The sequence below is a fragment of the Glandiceps talaboti genome, chromosome 19 (genome assembly GCF_964340395.1).
Source record: "Glandiceps talaboti chromosome 19, keGlaTala1.1, whole genome shotgun sequence".
Classification (NCBI taxonomy): domain Eukaryota; kingdom Metazoa; phylum Hemichordata; class Enteropneusta; family Spengelidae; genus Glandiceps; species Glandiceps talaboti.
In genome coordinates this window covers 13,922,806-13,937,911 of record NC_135567.1, presented here as the reverse complement: position 1 = coordinate 13,937,911, position 15,106 = coordinate 13,922,806, and the positions used below count along the sequence as shown (strand labels likewise).

At 33.8% G+C, this 15,106-nt stretch overlaps 1 protein-coding gene across 4 annotated transcripts in view; it reads right to left on the bottom strand.

Moving 5' to 3' along the window:
• LOC144450319 (colorectal mutant cancer protein-like) overlaps positions 1 to 15,106 on the bottom strand; it is a 234,225-nt gene that overhangs the window by 11,304 nt on the left and 207,815 nt on the right. For all 4 annotated transcript variants that reach the window (XM_078140917.1, XM_078140918.1, XM_078140919.1 and 1 more), the window contains 4 exons: positions 11,118 to 11,231; positions 9,754 to 9,896; positions 9,273 to 9,382; positions 6,235 to 6,404 (listed from right to left, as the gene is read on the bottom strand). In XM_078140917.1, coding sequence (XP_077997043.1) covers positions 6,235 to 6,404; positions 9,273 to 9,382; positions 9,754 to 9,896; positions 11,118 to 11,231 — 537 coding nt within the window. The remainder of the gene's footprint in view (positions 1 to 6,234; positions 6,405 to 9,272; positions 9,383 to 9,753; positions 9,897 to 11,117; positions 11,232 to 15,106) is intronic.

The window sequence follows — 15,106 nt, the reverse complement described above, 5'->3', positions numbered from 1 at the left end:
TTGTTTAACCATTACAAGAACCACAATCGGACGGACTGAACACCTGATGAACGTTTCAGAACAATACGCATTAATATGTCTATCGTGCATTAATTTGTCGCATTAATCCTAATTTATCGCATTACGTTGTTAATCACGCAATCACCTTCATTGGTTGAAATATGTAGAAAACGTCCCCGTGTTCCATCGTGGTACAATCTCACTGTCAGCTGTGACGAATTAATAGAGAGTCGGTTCTATGCTGAAATGTACAGCATCGACACTACTGTTGTTTTGATGCAAGGCAGATCAGACATCACAGAAAATGTACAGAGGAAATTTTTTGGCTGTCACAAATTAGAAACTTTGAAGTCACTGACGGTTGCAGATCTTAGACGATACCAGAAATTACGATCCAATAATTGCGAGAACTCCTGGGAATAATACAGCAATGACGGTTTCCTCATTGTTTCGTGTTTTGGTACAAGGCAGCGGTTCTCGCACAGCAGAAAAGAAACGACACTGAGTGTGTTTACGATATCATGCTGGTAGACTAAGGAGCAGAAGAAGAACTAGATGCTAGCATGCAGACGTTTTGTGTCCACAATGAAAAGTTGGCACGAAACTCGGTAAATATCAACGACAATATACGGACTATTATAGTTTAATCACGGAATGTAATCAAACGGAAATCGTTGTACAGTGTAACAGAATAGACGAGCACATAAACGGAGAGATTGAAGCCATACAGAAAAAAACTATTGTTTACCGTCAACTTAATCAGAAGAGATCATGATTTTGATGTGTTAATTACAGACAGAATAGTGCAGTCAGTTATGATTTTAAATGGTAATTCTTTTTAGCAGGGAGGGTATAAAGTGATAAATTGAAGCCATAAAAAAAGATAATTATTGTTTTATGGCAATTTTATCAAAATAAATAGACTTTTATTGCATTAATTACAGGATGGATAAATGTTGTCAAGTAATGGAGAAGTGCTCATAAACTAAATAATTGAGATAGCCATATTAAAGAAAAGTCTTGTTTAAGAACACCTTTCAACAATCAAAATTAATACGTCTAGATTGACTTTGATCAGGTTAATAACAGACGGTAAAGAACAAAATCTTATCTCTAGATTTGACGTCACTATAGAAACAGATCTAGATTTGACGTCGCTATAGAAACAGATCTAGATTTGACATTGCTATAGAAACAGTTCTAGATTTGACATCACTATAGAAACAGATCTAGTCCCTCTACAGTATCGTTACAATTTACAGCTCTACTTTAGGGACTAGCCATTTTCGTTTCTCATCTGATAATTGATTTTACTTTCACTGGAATGTTTTGTACCCCTGAATGCAAAATATCTCTAAACATTGTCATCAAATCGAGAAATTGACGAATTTTCCCTAAAAAATACACGGCATTAAAAATACATCAAAGTGTTAATAATATATTTTCTTCATTTGTTACTGGTTTTGTATTTCTACTACTATATACTGATTTACAATTGATTGTGTTGTCTGAATCTGTTATCAAATTTGGCCAATTTATTTACTATTTTTTATCTTCCATTTTTGTAATTATGTTCCAAATGTTAACTATTAAGGCAGTAACAGTGGTAGAATAATAAAGCAATTTGATTGAGAAACAAATGAACAGATTGAAATGGCCAAACCTCAACGTTTTTCCATATTTGTAATTTCACTGAAAATTTTGACGATGCAAAAAATAAATCTACTCGAGAAATAAATTTTTTGGTGGTAAAAAAAATCAGCTATTTGTTAGAGAAACAAATGTTTAGATTGAAACAGCCTAACTTTGATATAACTAAATTTTTCCACAATTGTAATTTCATGCTAAATTTTGGCAGTGGATTAAAATAAATTTTCAGTGGTACAAAAATACAGCTATTTGTTAAAGAAACAAATGCTTAGATTGGAATGGCCAAAGCTGAGATTTTCTTTTCTTAGGGTACAAAGGGCATTCAACATTGTACGTTCTTAAAGGTATTTATACTACATTCATGGGGGACTTCTGAAGTAAATTTGTCTGTTTTGTGAAGTACAATGTCTTTTCTAGTGACAGTGTGGTCAGATAAGTAGTCAGCACAATGAAGTAGAACCCTGACTGTTTCAATAAAAGCTAACTTGGTTAATTGACGGAGGTAGTGAAAACCAATCAACATCTGTTTCTTAATCTCTGTTTCTAAGTGACAATAGTTCAACTGTGGTCTGATACGATTGTTTTCATTGGTTGTTGTCTCAGAACTGGAGTTTGATATGGTTGTGTTCATTGGTGTATGTATGTATGTATGTATGTATGTATGTATGTATGTATGTATGTATGTATGTATGTATGTATGTATGTATGTATGTATGTGTACATGTATGTATGTATGTATGTATGTATGTATGTATGTATGTATGTATGTATGTAAGTGTATATGTGTGTATGTATGTGTATCTACAATGTGTATGCATGTCCATCTGTTTGTCTGTCTACAATCTGTGTCTGGTATACTAACGTCATCACTCTAATACTAGTACACACCTGTTCTGCCCTAGGTATCTCTATATAAAGTAGACTTAATCCAATTGTCATCTCTACAGACAGGGTATAGTATTCCATACTAACTATATTATCCTGTCAAAATGTGAAGTCTGAACACCTGTGACATCCCAAGCCTTGAAGGTAATATAACAATTCTAAGTAACAGTGTTCTGTTTGTCCTTGGAGACATTTTGTAACTCCTTAAGACGTTTAGTAACACAGTCCACAAGTCTGTTGCATTAACACCACTGTTCAACCCTGAGGTACTATCTAACAATTCATTCTCTGGTTGTCATAGTAACAAGTACTTCTTCCTTTCAAACGTTTTGATTGAAGTGAATCAACAAAGAAATCTATCCTAGTCTAGTTCCCATATGGAGTCGTTACAATTTACACTCCCTATACGGAATCGTTACGATTTACACCTCCACTCTTGAAGTTTACAGATCACATTGGTGGTTTAAAGACCACGTTGGCCTCTAGACTACTAGTAACCCCACAACCATCAAGTTCAAGGTCTGGATTACTGTATTTTGAACATCAATCACTGCATGTCAAACAACACAGTGAATTCTGTGACGGCCATTAATTTTGTAGTCCAGTTCAAGTTTGAGTTTGTTTTTAAATTTTTGTTATCAAAACTAAGTATGTAGTATTAGGACTTGACTGAGTGGTTACCATGGCACAAACTGAGTTTATAAACTCTTTACTCCAGTGAAAATACTTACATAAAACTTTGACTAAACTATTCTAGTATAATATGTTAATGTTGATGTATACCTTACTTCTGGCATTTTGAGAACAGTTGATTGCCTAGTATGGATTCTTCAACATTTTTTGATACATGATAAATGATGTCATCGGATTGTTTATATGTTATATCCTGATACCAATTAAAGTGGCCATATGGATGAGAATTTGATATTTATTCTGGAATTGTATTTGATAAAATAGCTTCACTATGTTTTTCTACTAGAAAAAATAATGTGAAATAACATATACAAAGTCCACGTTCGCAACTCAATAAAATGTAAAACATTAAACAATGTATAAAATGTTTGTTATTGTACGTACAATAACAAACTTTTTACACTGTTTGCATCTTTTTGCAATGTATTGAGTTATGAACATGGACTTGGTATATGCTCTTTCGCTTTATTTTTTCAAGTAGAAAAACATAGTGAAGCTGTTTTATCAAATAAAAATCCAAAATAAATACCAAATTCTCATCCATATGGCCACTTTAATTGTAAGTGATAGTTAAGTATGCGTCAGTAAGTAGAATACTATGAGTGTCTTTTAAATACATAGTGTAAAACTTGCTCAAAATGCATTCAAAATGTATCAATATGTTGGGGTTCTGTTTTTATAATTTTTGGAGGGAAATCTGTCGTTAAAAAGTTTTCCAATATGACATGTGATTATTAGTGAAGAAGTGATTGTTTGAATCCAAAATAAATTTGAAGAAATGTTAGAATTTTTGCAAAAAAAATTTTAGCGGGAAAACATATTATTAAATTTTGTATCTATTACTACAAGCTGTGCATATTCTTCAGGCTATTGATTGTTTGAATTCAAAATAAACTGGAACAATTATCAGACGTGGAAAAATGTTTTGAGTTTTGCAGACAGAAGAAAAATTTGTAATAAAATCTTGTACATATTATGCATACTCTTCGGAGTATTTATTGTTTGAATCCAAAATAAATTTTGTACATTTGTAAAATTTGAAAAAATGTTTGAATTTTTGGACATAAATTTTAGTGAAAACACAAAAATTGAATTTAGTATATATATCACCAGCTGTGTATACAATGTATTCTACCGAGTGGAATTCCTACAGATACACTTGACCTGACGATGTCTTGGTTGACTTCATGTTGCCTAGAGCTGTTTACTCAACAACTATTCCAAAACTTACACGCTGTTACACCTCAACAATCAGTTAATCTCAGCCACACTGTCACTATTTTCCAATCATGAAAACTATTCATCCAAGATACCACAAAAGTCCTTTTAGTTTGTGTAATGAAAGCAGCAACTTTTCATCATCTAAATCTAAGCATTCTTAAAGAGTACTCACTTTAAAAGCACCTGGACTCTAGATTCAGACATTCTTGTTCACATCTTCACTACAAAGCACTTTCCCGCTAAATAAGCTGACCTAATTTATTTGTTTTGCAACAAATTTTAACATCTTTTGATTTAATTTTAGACTAGTATAGTAGAAATGAATGTTATTTATAACTGTATGTCAAAATTTTTGTTGGAATTCTTCACTACTAAGTACTGTCCATTCCAAAATAATTTGACCAAAAATTTGAGTTTTGTTACAAATTTTTGACACATTTTAACTTAATTTTAGACTAGAATCATAGAAATGAATGATAATTATAAAAATATGCCAAAATTTTGGTTGAAATGGTATGAATGTTGATAGGTTTAACCCCACATTTTCCCAGCCAAATTTACTAGAAGAAAAGTCACATTTTAGTTGAATATTTTGCACAACTCAATTCAATTTTAGACTAGAATGATAAAACTGAATCTTACGTATACATTTATGTCAAAATCTGGGTTTTAAAGTGTCACAGTTGAAAAATTTCACCAAAAAAGTTTTGGAAAGTTTTTCTACAAATTCATCCCCTGTTTGTATGCTCTGAACCTCTTTTCTCATGAATTCCTTTATTTTTTAACATTGCCCTCTCTCTGAACTTTGTTTTTTCTCCGAATTCATTCCCTTTCCCATTCCGTTTTTCAGGTTTGTCCTTTCTCTGAACTTTGTTTTCCTCTCCATTATCTTAAAAAAAAGCGGGATTTTTTTGGTCACATTTACCGCTCCCTCTGAACATTCTTTCTCTCTTTTTACTATTTTATTGACCGTCTAAAACAGCCATATCTCATTTCAAAGTGTGCCCACTTAACATTTTTGGGTACCTGTTCTGTTGCCGACACTGTTGTTGTCTTTGTTGTTTTCTAAATCCGTGAACTCTTTGATGTCGAGGCCAAGGTTACGCTACAATAGTTACAAAGCTTCAAAGTGAGTTAATCGACACGAAAAATCCTGACACAAAACAACTTAATCCCTTGCATCTATAAACTCATCTTTTTTTCATATTGGCACAGTTTCTCTTCACTGAATGCGTCAACACAATTTTATTTGTCGTCTGCTGATATGTTTAGTTCTACGAAATATACTTCCTACATTTAGTCATTATGGTTATTAACTTTTCCTGAAATATGCCCATATTTGGGAACACCAAATATGGATATTAAACTATCAAACCATTTTTAGGAAATTATTCCAAATTTGGAAATATAAGACATACTGGATGACCATATTTGGAAGCAATACCAAATATGGATATGACAGTATAAAAACCATACTTCGACAATCATTCCATATTTGGAAATACAAGACATGCCAAATATGAGCATATTTGGAAACAATACCAAATATGGATATCACTTTCAAACCATATTTAGGTAGTTATTCCATATTTGGAAACATAAGGCATGCTGGATGACCACATTTGGAAGCAATACCAAATTTGGAAATTACAGTACCAAAACCATATTTAGAAAAATATGCCATATTTGGAAACATGTATTTGAAGACCAACTAATGAACACACCTTGATAACCAGAAAATTGTGAAAAAATGTAAAAAATTTGAAAAAATGTACCAAAACTTACTTGAAGTGCTTGTTCTTCTACATGATGGCTGGCTGTAGTGAGTTGCTGCACATGTTGGTCGGCCGACATAATATTATGTTGGTAGGAATCGTTGACCTTCCTGTGATCAACAACATGTTCCAACTCTCCAACAACCCTGGATAGTTCAGCATTCAAATCATTCACATGTTCTGAGAAGAAAAAGAAAAAAATCTCAACTTTCAAAGAAAGAATTCTGCCAAAATTCAGATTCATAGTATATTCACACATTCTGAGATAAAGAAAGAGAAAAGATATTTTCTGGCACTAATATACCTTGATGAAGCTGATGAGTGGCACAAATTTTTGATTCCCTTCCAAATATTTTTTTTTTACTCCAACTTGAAGTTTTTATTTGTAACTACATACGTATGAACATTAACATTCATTCTTGCAAGGAATCTTCCAAAGTTCAAACATTAAATTCAAAGTAAAATGCAAATTATAGATGAATATTCTTTAAATATTAATTCATATTTTGAAATTATGGTGCTTATTTCATACAATATTACAATTATTTTAAAGTTTTCAACAAATTTTTGAAAGTTTTTATTCATTTTCTATAATTTCTCAAAGTTTTAAAGAACTTTGATTTATTTTGAGACAAAATACTGTTATTTCCCACCTCCAAAACTGAGAATTGACGTTTAACCTATTTCATGAGAACTTTGGCCTTTGACCTACTTGATGACCTTTGACCTATTTGATGACCTTTCTAATTTACATACAATCCAGGCACAGCATTAATAATCATGTTGGTATTTATATACAATATAGCACTTTCCTACTCTGTGCTCAAAGCACTTTACAATTATTACCCCTGGCACGGATCTATAGTGGCACAACGGCCATTTACTTCCTCAACTCCCTGGGGAGCATACAATCCGTTGCAGCCTTTATAAGCGCATAGGATTAAAGCATTTACATAGCAACCTCTATCCAACCAGGTCCCCAATTACACAGCAGGATTGACTAAGGCACAGTCATGGTTCAAATCTTGCCCAAGGACTTTAGCCACTCAGTGAACAATTGGCAGCGATGGGACTCGAACCTGCAAAGCTGCAGCATTCAAAGTCACTTTCAATAGAATCTCAGGAATGGAATACAAGATTGCTTTTAGCAACTCGTTACGGAACCCATAACTTTTTTACTTTCAGTTTATGTTTTCAATTTGAACAAAAAACAGACATTTTTAGTACTTGATGTTGATGATTTTGGGCCATAAATGTCCACCTCAGTAGCCTACAGTTACAATTCAACAATACAGGTGGAACACGCTCATTAAGTCATAAAAAATTTTAATTTCCGTAAAACTTTGAAAACTGGCCGACCTCCAGACTTCTTGACTTCTGTCGTGTAGGTCATGATTCTATTATCCCAATTAAAGTGTGCAAAAAACCTGATGAATAACCCCACTAAAACGTCGAAATCCTAACTTAGGTACTCATAACTGTAGCGTACGACAGTTTGAGGTTACACATAGTATGGTAAATGCTAAGAAATTCCATGCAGATTGAGTTTAGAGCTATTTCAGAAGACCTATTTTGGAGTCCAGATTCTCAAGGGTTTTAGAAAGTATTCAATGTTGACGATTTTGGACCATTAATATCTATCTCTGCAGTTTACAGTTATAATTTAACAATAAAGACAGAACACGCTCATTAAGTCATCAAAATTTTAAGTTTCCATAAAAAACTTTGAAAACTGGCCGACCTCCAAATTTCTTGAATTCTGTAGGTCATGGTTTTATTACCCCTAAAGTTACAACATAAATACTGATGAATAAACCCACTAAAACGTAGAAATCCTAACTCAGGTGCTCCTACCCTCTACCCAGCGTACGACAGTTTGACGTTACACATAGTACGATAAAAGCTAAGAAATCTCATGCCGAATGAATTCAGAGCTATTTCAGGAGTCCTATTTTTGTTTCCAGATTCTGGAGGGTTTTAGAATGTATTCTGGTATTTTTAGTGCACAATGTGATTCTGGAGGGTTTTAAATCATACGATCTATTAACCTTAGGTGCTCCTACCCTCTACCTAGCGTACGACAGTTTGAGATTACACATAGTATGGTCAATGCTTTATGCAGAATGAGTTCAGAGCTAATTCAGGAGACCTATTTTGGAGTCCAGATTCTGCAGGGTTTTAGAAAGTATTCTGGTATTTTTAGTGCACAATGTTTATGATTTTGGACCATCAATACCCATCTCTGTAGCCTACAGTTGCAGTATAACAATAAAGAGAGAACACGCTCATTAAGTCATAAAATTTTAAGTTTCCATAAAATTTTTGAAACTGGCCGACCTCCAGATTTCTTGAATTCTGTAGGTCATGGTTTTATTATCCCTGATGTTACAAAATAAATGATGATGATAATAGTCCCATTAAAGAATACAACCCTAACTCAGGTGCTCCTAACCTCTACCTAGCGTACGACAGTTTGAAGTTGGGCCACATAAAAGAAATACTGTGTTTCCAATAACCCGACCGACTGTAATTTAAGTCCCCGACTTAACATTTTTTTTGCATGCAAGAAGGTAAAATGATAACAATTTACTTCTATTATTTCTGTGTACACCTTCATGTCTTTGCCTCATCTGTGGTCACTTTTTAAAAATATCATATTCCAGAGAGAAACCAGGTCTTTTTAGACTGTAGCCTGCCTAACTTGTTCGTCTACTTATCTTATAATTGTCTTCATTTACACCCCTTAAATTCTCTCATAATTATTGTGACCGACAAGTATCTTATCTTGTGGTCAAAGAAATTTAAAAATTTAAAAAAAAAATTAAAATAAAATAAAAATTCTGACCGACCTACCCTATTTTCTGAAATTGTCGGACACAAATATTTTTTTTTTTACATTTTGCCTTATACATAGTAGTACATGCAGAACAAGATCGGATCAATTTCAAGCAACCTTGAGATCTCAGGTGTCCGGAGTCATCACACATTTTATTTACAGTTTTCTTGTGCCTTAAATAAAGGTACTAGTATTTTAAAATAACGACTTACCTAAGGGGGCTGAATCACTTCCATTTTGACAACTGGCACTGCAGCTTCCTCCACTCTGACTAATATTGCTAGGAGGGGTTGACTCACTGTGAGAATACTCATCTTCCTCCCTGCAAATAAATGGAATCAACCAATCCTCACCAGATGTTCAAAAATATAACTTGGTGTTCTAATAAGTCACATGATATTTTCATCGAGATAATAATCTTATACCTGTTACTCAAATCTCTCTCTCTCTACTCTTGTCGTTGGGGGCACTCAATGAAATTAACATGTCAATTTGACATCATTACTAGACTGTCACTTGAGGGCGCTATTCATCCAAAAGGTCTATCCAGTCCTACTTGATGACATTTCTCTGTGACATAATTTTTTATTTAACTCAGCAATCCCAGTGAAGTTCAATAATCCTGTCTTCGTAACTCTGTGCCTGTGATTCACATAGAGGGCGCTATTACTGAAAAGGTCTATGTTATCTTACCTGATGACATTTCCCTGTGACCTGTCTAATTTTTTATTTAACTCGGCGATCACACTATGAAGTTCAATAATCCTGTCTTCATAACGCTGTGCCTGTGATTCAATCCGCTCGTCTTGTTCACGTATCAGACGCGCCCTCTCCGCCTGTCAAAACAAAAGTTGTAGTACAGTGTTACATTGTTAATTTACACTATATACAGCGCACTGCAGGTTAGTGTTCACTGGCTCTGTCTGATGCAAAAACAGAGATAGCAATAAGAACCTGTATATTCTACACTTTACGATACCAAGATTAAATGAATAGTTTTTTGCTACATTTTGTCTAGTGAACTAACTTACCACCATGCAGACATTAAAGATTGGCACACACATTAGCATGGATGGGTTATTCCATTATTTTGAAAGGGGATGTCGGTTCCAAATTTCCAATAGAGTACTTTCATCAATCACCAGTAAAGTTGATAAATGGAATCAGTGAGTGACTCAAAATTTTACATTTTTGAGAAAAAAAGTGTTTGATATACTTGACATTACAGTTCCATTGTGTTTTGACAAGTTGTTGCAGTTTTTGTGACAAGAAGTTGTTTTACAGGGTGGAGTTGTTAGCACCACACCCGACCCTTGACCCTTGACCTTGGAGGACCAGGTTATAAGTTGGTGGCAGCCTAATATCCCAACCGGGACCAAGATGATAACTAATAGTACTGTTTTTACAAAATGATTCAAATCTGAATATTTTGTTTACGAATAATAGTATTTTTTACAAAAAAAATGAATCTGAATATTTTGTTTCTCTGATCAAAGTTTATCAGTACCCCTAAAAACACCACTCAACAATAATAATCGATTTGTACTTTTCTTCTTCAAATTTTCACTTAGTACTGCAGCAATGTTAGTCTAGAGGCTATCGGTGACTTGAGTCCTTCTAATCTAGAGGCTATCCATGGAGTAAAGAGATCTTCATATTCAAACCCAACGAATGGCAGCTTTGGACTGAGCTTGTACATAGTAAGGACATGGACCACTGCAAATACAATTTAATTTTAATTTAAGTTTACCATTGCAAATTAGGGGTGAACATTGGCAGTGTATAGTCAAGGGCATATGGACTGCCAAACATTGCGACTAGACTACAAAATTTGTAAGGTTGTAGTCTGCTAGTCTAATGGTGTCAATGGAAAATTTTAGCTGAAAAAGTTCACGAACATAAATTTGACCTCCAAGCCCAAAAGTTACATTTGAGCCATGCTGAAATTGAATTTGGTGGTCCACAATGAAAATAGAGTGGTCATTGAACCCCAAGACCACGGCTAAATTCAAACCCTGTAGGAGTAATAGAGGGTTAAATGAGGAGGTGGTTTTTACCTGTGCTTTGACAAATTTTCTCTCCAAGGAGTCTCTCTCAGCTGTCACATGTTGAAGCCGATTCGTCAATTCGATTATTTCTCCTTTCAGAGAGGCCAGTGCAGCCAGATGTAACTGTAACAAAACAGAACAGGTGTGTGACATGATTAATATGTAAATTTATTGACTTCCAAAAATTCTAACATCTGATTGGCTGTAACAAATGACTAGTTAGCATAATGCTGACTGTGCAATTCACTTTTCAACAAAAATTTGATTCCGCTGAATGTTGGCTTTTGAGTAATCAAATATCAAACAAATAAACCTGCAGAAAAATACATTGGAGGAATGAAATGTTCTGATTATTTTGGGCCAAAAAGTTATTTTAATTCACTAAACAAATTTTCTCAGATTTTGAATTTTTTTTTTTCAAAGTCTACATTAATGTACAGAAAGAAGTTACTAAATGATAAAATAAATGCACTAATGTCAATGTTTACAACACGAAGAGCAAAAATAACAATATTCTGCCAAAATACATTTTTTAGAGAACACAATAATTCACACCTCAACATGCAGTACTAAGCAGAAATCTACAATGAGATGTATTTTTCAACTAATACATGTATATCTCATTCACACAGACACAGACAGACAAAGCCTTGTGTCGAACAACATTTACAAATCACAAAAATTCTCAAGCTTAAAAAAATTTTCTTTTTATTTAGAATTCATTTTAGGCAATAAAGCTATTAAATAGTTTATACAATGAAATGGTGGCAAAAAATACAGTTAAAAGTGGCTATAAATATTAAAATATTTCCCCCAAAATTGTAAATTTTTTGAAACTTTTTACTTAAATTAGAATTGATTTTAGACAATAAAGCTATAAAATGGTTTACAAAATAAAATGGTGGCAAGAAAATATAGTTAAAAGATGCCAAACATGGAAATATTTGCCCAAAATCTCCTCCTATAATATTCGACAAAACTTTTAGGAAGAGACACTATACCAGCTGACATCCTTTGATTGTGAAGGCCAGTGGTTTTCTGCTTCACTACCCTCAATATCACAAACAAGCAGTCTGATTTACAGGTTAACGTCCTCTAGTTGCCATGACAACAGTTTGTTATGTCGACTATTTCGACTAAGGTATGTAAATGATTATGGGTTCAGACGACAGTTTCTATTTGCAGACCTGCACAATAGTACAATAACATTCTAAAACGGTTAGCGGAATTTCGGCAATTAGATCGGCACTTTTTTAGACAACTAATTTACGAGATGATTGTGGGGACATGCGAGCAAACCACCCGCTCATAACTACAAATATTTCAATTAAGAATCACTTTCCGTAAGTCGGAGAAAAATTGAGAATTGAGAAGAAACATCTAGTGTGACCTTATAGTGAACTTGTGAAAGGAAACTCATGTTTCTTTTCTTCCGACTACAGAAAACCGCTTTTGACGGGGCAACAGTTGAATTTCAGTAAAATGCGCATGGCGTGACTCTTGTTTGTTTCTTCAAACACATACATTGACACTTTAAAAACTTTACAATAATATGTCAATTTCACTACAATGTATCGTCACGGTAACATGCACTAATGGTCAAGACTATTAGACTGCAATGAGATTGATATGCGAATGGAACGTGCTTCGAATGATGTCTTTTCACGCTTTATTGTCGCAGCCTTGGTAGTGCTGTCAGAAGTACTTTTAAAAGTTTGACATCACTGTCATGGCTGTCGACAGACTTTTGTGTTTATCCAGTCATGGCAATGGCAGTCATCCCAGTAATGTCTTTTTACCCTTTATGTCACAGCTTGTTGTCGTTAAAAATACTTTCAAAACTTGAACGTCACCACAGTCATGGTCGCCGTCAGCACTTTTGTGTTTATCAAATCACGGCCATTGCAATCATAATAGTAATTTCATGGTGTATCGTCGCAACCTTGATCATCGTCAGACGAAGACGTTTCAATTTTCAACATTTATCTTATGACCATGGTTGTCATCACACCTTTGTGTTTATCTACAACTGCGACATCAGACTGTGGGCTAACGGAACCTGTTACAAATAGGGAAAGTAAACAACTGGATTAGATTAATAACACTTGACACAGCATGTTGGAAGTAAAGACTTGTATTACATTCCATCATTTGATAAGAACAGTTTTATGACCACTTTACATAATAGTTCACAAACGAATGTCAAGTTCCCCTGGTATTTCATGTACACATAAAGAGACCATAAAACTGTTCTTATCAAACCATGGTGTTTAATACAAATCTCTGTTGTTCCAACATGCTGAGCCAAGTGTTATTTATTCAATCCAGGTGTTTACTTTCCCTGTTTGTAACTGGTTCCGTTTGTCCACGGTCTGATGTCTGAAGTTATATCTTGACCATGACAATCATGCATGATACATGTAATCTCATGGTTTATTGTCACAGCCTTCGTTGTTGACATATACATAAATTTTCAAGATTCATGGCGTATATAAGCATGGTTGACGTCACACAACATCACACATTTTTCTTTTTTTTGTCTGTTATCTATCTTGACCATGGCAATCATACTATATAATTTATTGTCGCAGCCTTGGTTATGACACATTCTATTTTTAAGATTCACGTTCTATGATCACGGTTGATGTCACACGTTTGTCTTTTTTATGTCTGTTTATCTGACTCCCCCATGGCAATCATATGATCTAATTTCATGGTTTACTGTTGCAACCTTGGCGATTGGTCACACTTGACAAAGAGTTAACTTGTAGCAACCAACAATTACAAAAGCAACAAAGTAACAGAACTTGTATCAAGTTTCCAACCTTGGTGCTATTTTCTCGCCAATTTAATTTGAATAAAAGACCTATTTCCTACTACTTTTTGTTGAATCTCAAATTAATTGGAATTTGGCAAAAAGCAACAAAGTAACATTTTGGGACTGATAACTGAACTTAAATAATATTAAAGTTTCAAACTTCAGTAAAATCTTCCCGCCAATTTCACTTGAACAAAATTTTTTCCATACACTTTTTGTCGAATCTCAAAATTATTTTACACTGAAGGCCAACATCAATTTTTTAGGTTCCAACTGCTAAAATTATAATTTCTATGAATTCAATAACTTTTAGACCAAATATTTAGTGTCATGTGACAAATCAAAATATTGCTGTCAAGCACACAGTCCAATAACTCGGCCTGTAATTCAATCCAACTTTCTCACATAATTAGTAAAATTTTGTTCCGTACCATCTCAATCCTTCGACATTACTTCTTTCAGATAATTCTTTTTTTTTGATGAATTTATTACAAAATCTAGAATCAATCCAACTATGGATAACAGGCAATAGAGGTATTTAAGTTCATTAATTTAACTTCGTATTGCACCAAAATTTTCAATTATCTCACCAAAGCTTTCACCAGATATCCACTATGGCTTCATCTGTTTTTTTTTACAACCATCTTTGAACCGTGATGGGGACATTACCAACTTTGGGACAATTGGCTGAAGTCACGCATGTGTTGTAACTTCAGAAAACACTGACGAAACCATGGTGGATACTTGGTGAATGCTTTGGTGAGCTAATTGTAAATTTTGGTGTACGAGGTTAAATTCATGAACCTAGACAGAACATTGCACATGTGTTGTTTATGCTCGAACAAAAACTTTCACAAATTTTCCAAAACTTTCAAAAATTTTTTTACAAAATTTTTCTCACCTAAATTTTACTTCTTATTCAACATGCTCCTTTAAACCTAAATACTTAGTAATATTATTCTATTAAACTTGAAGTCAACAAATTGTCTGATAATGCAAATATTTTACTGATTTACTGTTGCTAGGTAACCCACACACATTAGCTGGTTCAAAGCCTGAATGGTTTCAATGTATTGACCTTTGACCTAGTGTAAGCATGATGTCTGGGATTACACTACACTCCAAGAATGAATAGTATTGTCACAAATCAATTTGAAAATATTTTTTTACTTTCTGTCTT